The 8,999-nt window shown below is 38.7% G+C and overlaps 1 protein-coding gene across 1 annotated transcript; it reads right to left on the bottom strand.

Moving 5' to 3' along the window:
- Nucleotides 1-1,003: 1,003 nt before the first annotated feature.
- On the bottom strand, nucleotides 1,004-2,592 carry LOC120615914 (protein BEX2-like). Its single transcript, XM_039879095.1, has 3 exons — nucleotides 2,438-2,592; nucleotides 2,000-2,084; nucleotides 1,004-1,635 (listed from the first exon to the last, which is right to left on the bottom strand). The coding sequence occupies exons 2-3, from the start codon at nucleotides 2,007-2,009 to the stop codon at nucleotides 1,244-1,246; spliced, it is 402 nt and encodes a 133-aa protein (XP_039735029.1). The 5' UTR covers nucleotides 2,010-2,084; nucleotides 2,438-2,592; the 3' UTR covers nucleotides 1,004-1,243.
- Between the last annotated feature and the right edge of the window lie 6,407 nt (nucleotides 2,593-8,999).

Consider the following 8,999-nt stretch of genomic DNA (forward strand, 5'->3'; position numbering starts at 1 on the left):
AAGATAATCACTATTAAATTATAGTGTACATATTTTCAATTTTAATTATGTAGTAAATATAAAGGTCTTTTAAAATTTTCTCATCCTTTGCCTTTAATGCTTCTCTTCATTAAATTTACCTTCACATTCTTCCAGTTATTATGATTTCTATTTAAGAATTAAGATCATAATATATACTCACCAGTAACCCTTTAGACATTAATGTGCATCAGAATCACTAGAGAAACTTGCTAAAAATGAAAGTTCTAGAGCCCCATTCAGATTTAGGGTAGGACCAGGAGTCCTCATTTTCAAGAAAGTCCTCAAGTGACTCTCACAAAAGTGGCAGATTAGCATACTTTTAGAAACACTAGGACATTATATGACTCTAGAGTTCCTTTAGGAATTGCTAATCTCTTTTAGAAAAGTGGAGATTAGATAGCCAAGGTTATATTATCCAGGACTGACCTGAGACAAGAACTCAAGAGCTCCTGACTCAATCACTATTAATTGTACTTTATTAAGTGCCTACCTCTTGTCAAGCAGAATTCACAGCTTGACCAGCAGGCATCACAGTCCTGAGGAGAGGAGGGATGCTCAACTGATGAGACCTATCTTTGGTAACTGCTAAAAATCTGAAGGGTAAATTTGAGGATAGAGGGTCTTGACTAATAGATGGAAATGGGCCAAAAATAGGTAAACACAACTCACACATTCCTGAACATGTTTCACAGTCATGTGAAGCAAACGTAGGACTCGATTTATAAGGAAGTCATGGGTTTACTCATTTAGCTAAAATATGCAAATTTCATAACCAAGTGTTTATTAAATGACCCTCCTGCTTTCATAAAATCATTACAAATAGTTTCCATTTTTTCTCAAACTACAGATAATATAAAATACATTAATCCATCTCACAAAAATGAGTCCCTGTATTAATCATTTGGTTTGTTTAATTTCAGCATTTTTCTCTTCATGTATTAAATAAATAAATATAAGATTTGAAATAAAAAGAATACAAAGATTGTTTTTTAAAACTGCTTTATAACTTTACAATCTAAAATAAGCATCTTTCCATGCAATAGGTAAAATTCTCCTAACAAAATCTTACAGACTGGATTAAAAAGACAACATTTAACTAGAAGCTGGTAAAGAGACCCACCAGAAACTAATGACATCAAAGGTTTACAACAAAGGTAAATTACTAACATGTATGTTTAGAAAGCAGGTGTCTCTCTATTAACTTCAAGGACAATATGAGCATTCAAGGCATAAGGCAAAATTCATCATGATGGTCATGGTGAGGGGGGTCAGTGCTAACTGCCCGCAGACTGTGACTCAATTGCTTTTCCCTCAGCTTTTGCATGAGTTGCCTCATCTCCTCCCCAATCCTTTCCATATTCTCTTCTCCCATCCTTGCCTGTGGCTCTCCAAGCCTCTGAATCACATCCCATCTATACTGCAGGATTGGCTGCCTGACACGGAACCGCCTACGATTTCCTTTAGGCACACAGTATTCACCAGCTGCCAAAGGGAGGGCCAAGGGCTCTCCTTTATTAACATCTTGCTCCTTTTCATCCTTTTTTTCATTTTCCTGGTTGGCATTTTCCGCGTTGATATTTTTTGCCACTTGTTCCTCTTCGGACGCCATTGCTCCTAGGAGATAAAATGAGAGAGAAAGGACAGAATTTTTGGTGGATAGATCAGCACCGAGGACAGAAGCCTCCTACTCATCTTTCAGAGCCCTGGGTATCAAGGGTTATTTTTTAAATTTCATGTTTCCCACCTGAGAGGCTCTCTACACCCTCTAGGGGGCCCCAGTCCAAGTTCTCCCCCTTTCCTCTCATTTCTCTCCCTTCCCTGGCCCCAAACCCACCATTTTCCCTTCGGATCCATCCCCAGGCCTCAGCAGGCACTAAAATGGAGGACTGGGGACGGGGAACGAGGAACGGGGAACTTAGGGGGGGTTTCAAACTGAGCCCCTGCGCCGCCCTCTCCCGCCACTGTCTCCCACACCTACCTGGGCCCATCCTTGCTGTCTCCTCCTCCTCTTCTGGATTGTCGCCGCGAGTGCACCGCTGTACACTTGACACAGACCCGCAGACCTGCAGAGGGTCGGGGTGAGGGAGCCGGGGCCGCTGCAGCCGATCGCCGGGCGTGCACCCGCCACCGCCAGTCCCCTTCTCCGCCCCGGCTCCCCCCGCACCCCGGCCACCCCAGCCCCCTCTGGGTTCACTGTATTCCTGCAGGAACTCAGGGGTGATTTTCCATCGCTGAGTTGCTCTGCTGCCCTCGCTGGAACCCTGCCGCCCCAGCACCCCTTCCCAGAGGGGTCCCTATTTCAAGAATTCCAGGGGTGGAGGAAGTCGGCGGGGACCGCTGCGCTGATCTCCGGCGCCGGCCTCCGGGATTGGCGGGCGGCTGCCGTCCGGGTCTCCGAGCGGCCCCGGGCCCTTACCTGCTCGGCTTTCCCCGGGCCCGATGCCAGCCCGCCGTGCGCAGGGCAGCGGGGAGCTGGTACCCAAACAGGAGTGACGACTGCACCGAAGACTGCGTCGCTCTGCAGCTCCGGGTCACGTGGGGGCCTCGCGTCACCTACGAGCTCGCCCTTCCCCTTCTCCCGCGCGGGTCCTGCGAGGAGTTCGACAGGACCCTCCCCCAAACCCTCACGCAGAACTCCCCTTTCATGCGTCTCTGCGCAGGGCCTCAGCGTGCAGCTGTCACTCAGCCGGATCTTCTATCTGAGGGCCCCCAAGTGGCCTCACCGCCTGCAGTTGGAGTGTTCTCTGCTTACCAGGGAGAGTCTACATCTCCATCCCTCCACTACCAGGACCTTGACATTGGCTTTGGCCTTTTCTGCTTTCTCCTCTTCTCCCTGGCTGTATATATCTGCTTCGTAATGATTTTTCTTTATTTCCTTTAAAAAATCAGTATGCCTCAAAAAACTGAAAACTATGAAATTTCATTTTTAAAAGACATGTTTCAACCTGGGAAAGTAAAAAACCGGATTGTTTATGTTCTCCAGCATTGCACAGAAAGTATTTTCTTTGGTAGCCACACAACTTCATTTTTAGAACATTCTAGCTTGTTTCAAAATTTTATGGAAAAAAAAGGTAGAAACATTCCTGAACACAGTTGGTGTTTTGAAAATGATCTGTGAAATAAATCTTCAGGGAGAAGTCCAGTTATCAGATTTTGGTCATTTTATGTAAAAAACCTACTTTTTTCCTGCTGGAACAAATTTCAAGTTTTGTTAATAAACATTTATATTTTATTCTATTATAATAAACATTCATGAAATATAGAAAAGCATTTGCTAACAACTGACGTCATCTGTTGAAATTTAATGGCTAATACCAATGAAGGTTTTGAGGCAGGTTGAGGGATGCAGATAGTCAGATCATCCCTTCCTTGACAAGAGGCTGAGAAGGGGCTGGTCTTCCTGCTGCCTGGTTCCACAGCCTCTCATTTCCTACATCCAGGCTCCTGACTATTGCTTACTCTAAAAATATAGATGGACAAGTTACCAAAGTACTGACCTGAGTAAATTATTTTGGTTTCTTCCCTCCATTTTTTTCCCCAAATTCCCACCTAGTGACTCACTGAAGGGGGGACGAGGGGTCTGTTATTATAGTGGAAACCAGATGGAGCTCTTCTGTACCTTTGTGGTAGGATATTTCAAGAATCGTAGACAAGTGATTGCTAGTCAGCCTGCTCTCTCCTCTTTTTCACCTTAATCAGGTAGAAGTCTCTGAGACCTTTCTGCAGTCTTTCATCTGGTTCAGGAAGTGCAGACTGCTGGAATCTTCACCTTAACCTCCTCACCTTCAGGGCACTCAGGAAGAACCCAGCCTTGCTACAGGGTCACTATCTGGCAGTCCATACCCACCCTGGTAGTCCCTCATTTATGCCACGGTCTGAAGAATACACTCTGTAAACCATCCTGAGTAACCTTAGTTTATTCTCAACACGGAAGCCTGTGGAACCTATTAAATGTTATTCAAAATTATCGTATGTATAAGGGGGGTGGTAATATATTCACATTTTTTTTGTGGACAGAGAGACCATACTTCTTAGCAGATTCTCAACAGAAGCTGTGATTCCTCACCCCTCAAAAAGTTTAACAGTCTCTCTATATGCTTTCTCACTCTCTAGTAATTTATTCTCACCTTAAACCTGCTTCTTTTTCCTTTGTTTTCTGCTTTAGTATCCACCTATTGGCCAACCCAGAACCTGGCCATTACCCTTGAATCTCTCTTCATTGTCCCTCGTATTCAGTTAATAAACAACCCTGGCTGAGACTCTCTTTATATCTTTTTTAAATAACATTATGGAGCTATAATTCACATATTATAAGATCTGCCCACTTAAAGTGTATGTACACTTCAGTGGTTTTTACTGTATTCACAGATATGTGCAACCATCACTACAGTAAGTTTTAAGACATTTTTGTCATCTCAAAAAGAAACTCAAAAATCCTCTTTAGCTATCACTTACCTATCCCCCTATCGTTCCCAAGCCAAAACAACCACTAACATACTTTCTGTCTCTGTAGATTTTCCTATTCTGGACATTTGATATAAATGAAATCATATAATATACACATATTCTTTTGGGACTGACTTCTTCATTTAGCATAATGTTTTCAAGGCAGTTTCTGACCAGAAGCATTCTGGTTCAACAACCAGGAAGCTCTATAAACCCTCCTTTAAGGGATTTTTCCATAGTGTCATTATAGAGGCATGACGGAATAAATCATTGGTCATTGATGATTGATTCAAATTCCAGTCCCTCTCCCCACCCTGAAAATGAGGGGGTGGGTCTGAAATTTCCAACCCTCTAATACTTGTTGGTTCCTCCATCTTTAGGAAATATTCAAAAGTCACCTCACTAAAATAAACTCAGTTTTGTGGAAAGGGACTTTATGAATGACAGTACATCTATTTCACCTTTATGAGTCTGAAGAAATTTTAGCAACAGAGGACAAAAGACTGAATATTATAACAAAAGATGCTTTCATTGCTGTTCAAAAGGTTTTGGGAGCTCTGTGCCAGAAACGGAGTAAGATCACATATACATTTCTTATTGTAAATCACAATATTACACATATGCTTATTAATCACTTGTATATCTTCTGTGGAGAAACATCTATTCGGATCCTTTGCCTATTTTTTTCATGTCCAGAGCTTAAGAGTGCCCATTTCTCCACATCTTCACCAGCCCAAACATTATCAATCTTTTTTATCGTTACAAATCTGATAGACTCAAACAATTTAACTAAACATAATCTCATTTTCCTTTTCATTTCTTTTTTAATATACTTGAGAATCTTTTCTCATGATCATTAGATATTCATTTTTCCTTTGTCATTTGATCATTTTTGTGTTCTTTGCACATTTTTCTAGTGGAGTAATTTGCTTTGGACATTGGGACATAAAACAGTCACATTTACTTGGATCATATATTTTATCTTTTTCCTTGTATTTTAGTTTTCTGAATCTCATTCTTCTTTTTTTAATCTCTTCCTTGACTTTTGCTTTATTAATCAAATTTTGTATTAGCTTTTGTTACTTTAGTTTTTTTTTTCCTCTTTTGAGAAGGGAAAATGCTGCGTATTAGAAATCAAACCTTTTGAAAATTACAATTTGTGTAAGTTTAAGGTTAGTTGTTGAATCTGAGTAATGAATATATGGGGTTTCATAGAAATATTTACTGTTTTTTTATGTATTTTTGAAATTTTAATAATTTTTTACAAAAAACGAATTTATTTTTGGAACTTAAAAAATTAGAATTTACTTAACAATACAATTAAAAACAACATTTCAAGGAGAAGATTTGTTGCCAGAAAGCTAGGGACTCCGATTACCAGGTTCTTGTCTTATTCCGTGAGAAAGAATTCAAAGCCAAAGCGAACACCAAACAGGAAAGCTCAAGGGTTGTTAAAGCAAAAGTACACACTCAAGGGGGAGCCTGCGGGCATACTCAAGAGAGAGAGTCACAGCAAGATGCCTGGTTATGATCTTTTTGTTCTCCCTGGATTGAGCAGGGGAAAATGTGGTGCTGATGCAGCCTTCTTCTCTCCTCCTAGTAGGTGAGGAGCTCGGTTTCCCGCTTTTTCTTCCTCATATGGTGGTTCCAGAACTGTCATAGAGTCAGGAGCATGAAGGGAGCTGCAGTATTTTCAATGCAGATGAAATTATAATAATATTATAATCATACAAAAGTCATGTCTTAGCGAGAGATGGCATGTAGACTGGAAAAGACTGATTTTGCCTTATCCCCCCTTTGCTGGGGCTAAAACTGAGAGGTATGAAGAAAGGAAAAACTTCGGGATCAATATCTTGGAGAGGGAGGGAGTGTCCTTGTACTACCTGTCATGACTCAGATTCATTTAAAAAGAACCACTGGCCTAGTTTATTCACAAAAACGTTTATTAGATTAATAAATTATGAAATAAATGTTTACGTTTGCTGCCTAATTCATTTATAAGGATATAGGGCAGGAAGATATTGTTTTATAGCTCTTATATTTCCCCCGTGCCCAACAGAGGAGTAGGTGATTGTGAATTGTGAGTTGAAATTTTCTAATGCTACCCAAATCTTACTGTTACTGGATTTCATTTCAAATAATATCAGTCCAACAACATAAATTCTACTTAGAGAATAGAAAAAAAATGCTATATTAAGTCAATGTCATCTTAAAAAACAAAATTCTACTGAATTTAATCTCAATGTTCACAGCCTGAAAGTAAAAGGATGGAAAAAATATTTCATGCAAATGGAAATTTAAAAAGCAACTGGGGTAGCGATACTTATATCAGACAAAATAAACTTTAAAATAAAGGCTATAATAAGAGACAAAGAAGAACATCACATAATAATAAAGGGATCAATCAAAAAAGACAATATAATCCTAGTAAACATTTATGCACCCAATATAGGAGCACCTAAATATATAAAGCAAATATTGACAGACGTAAAGGGAGAGATCGATAGTAATACAATCATAGTAAGGGACTTTAACACCACATTGACACCAACGGACAGGTATTCCAGACAGAAAATTAAGAAGGAAAGAGCGGCCTTAAATGATACACGAGACCAGACGGATTCGATTGATGTTTTTAGAGCTTTTCATTCCAAAGCAGCAGAATATACATTCTTCTCAAGTACACATGGAACATATTCAATGAGACCACATGTTAGGTCACAACACAAGCCTCAGTAAATTTAAAAGATTGAAATCATGTCAAGCGTCTTCTCCGACCACAATGGTATGAAACTATAAATCAAATACAAGAAAAAAACTGGAAAATACACGAACACATGGAGGCTAAATAACATGCTATTAAATAATGTATGGGTTAACAATGAGATCAAGAAGGAAGTCAGAAGATACCTAGAGACAAATGAAAATAAAAACATAATGACTCAAAATCAATGGGACACGGTGAAAGCAGTCCTAAGAGGGAAATTTATAGCAATGCAGGCCTACCTCAAGAAACAAGAAAAATCTCAAATAAACAATCTAACCTCGCACCTAAAGGAACTAGAAAAAGAACAGCAAATAAAGCCCAAAGAGAGTAGAAGGAAGGAAATAATGAAAATCAGAGTGGAAATAAACAAAATAGAGTCTAAAAATACAATACAAAAGATCAATGAAACCAAGAGCTGCTTCTTTGAAAAGATAAACAAAACTGATAAACCTTTAACCATACTAATCAAGAAAAAAAGAGAGAGGAATCAAATAAATAAAATCAGAAACAAAAGAGGAAAAGTAACAATGGGCTCTACAGAAATACAAAGGATTATAAGAAAATACTATGAGCAATTATATGCCGACAAAGTGGACAATCTGGAAGAAATAGATACATTCCCAGAAACATACAATTTCCCAAGACTGAGTCAAGAAGAAACAAAAAAATCTGAACCGACTGATTACTACTAATAAAACTGAATCAGCAATCAAAAATACTCCCCACAAACAAATGTTCTGGGATGGATGGCTTCACGGGTGAATTTTACCCAACTTTCAAAAAAGAATTAACACCTATTCTTCTCAAACTATTCCAAAAAATTCAAGTGGAGGAAAAGCTCCCTAACTTTTTATGAGGCCACAATTACCCCAATTCCAAAACCAGACAAAGACATCACAAAAAAAATTATATGCTGATATCCCTGATGAAAATAAATGCAAAAATCTTCAATAAAATGTTAGCAAACCGAATACAGCAATACATTAAAAAGATCTTACACCATAATCAAGTTGGATTTATTCCTAGGATGCAAAGTTGGTTCAATATCTGCAAGTCAATGAACATGCTATACCAAACAAACAAAATGAAAGATAAAAATCATATGACCATATCAGTAGATGCAGAAAAAGCATTTGACAAAATCCACCATCCATTTATGATAAAAACTCTCAGCAAAGTGGGACTAGAGGGAACATACCTCAACATAATAAAGGCCATATATGACAAACCTACAGTTAACATCATACTCAACGGGGAAAAGCTAAAAGCGTTTTCCTTAAGATCAGGAATAAGGCAAGGATGTCCACTTTTTACCACTTCTATTCAGCATAGTATCGGAAGTCCTAGCCACAGCAATCAAAGAAGAAAAATAAATAAAAGGCATCCAAATTGGAAAGGAAGAAGAAAAACTGTCATTATTAGCAGATGACATGATACATATAGAGAGAACCCTAAAGATGCTACCAAAAAAACTATTAGAACTGATAAATGAATTCAGTAAAGTAGCAGCATACAAAATTAATATTCAGAAATTGGTTGCACTTCTAAACATCAGTAATTAACTATCAGGAAGAGAAATCAACAAAATAATCCCATTTACAATTGCATCAAAAATAAAATACCGAGGAATAAATTTAACGAAGGGGGTAAAAGACCTGTACTCAAAAAAAAAAAAATGTCATTGAAAAAAGAATTTCAAGAAGATACAAATAAATAGAATCATATGCCGTACTCATGGATAAGAATTTACATCATTAAAATGTCC

The sequence above is a fragment of the Pteropus medius genome, unplaced genomic scaffold (assembly GCF_902729225.1).
Source record: "Pteropus medius unplaced genomic scaffold, Ma_sr-lr_union100, whole genome shotgun sequence".
In the NCBI taxonomy this organism is placed as follows: Eukaryota; Metazoa; Chordata; class Mammalia; order Chiroptera; family Pteropodidae; genus Pteropus; species Pteropus medius.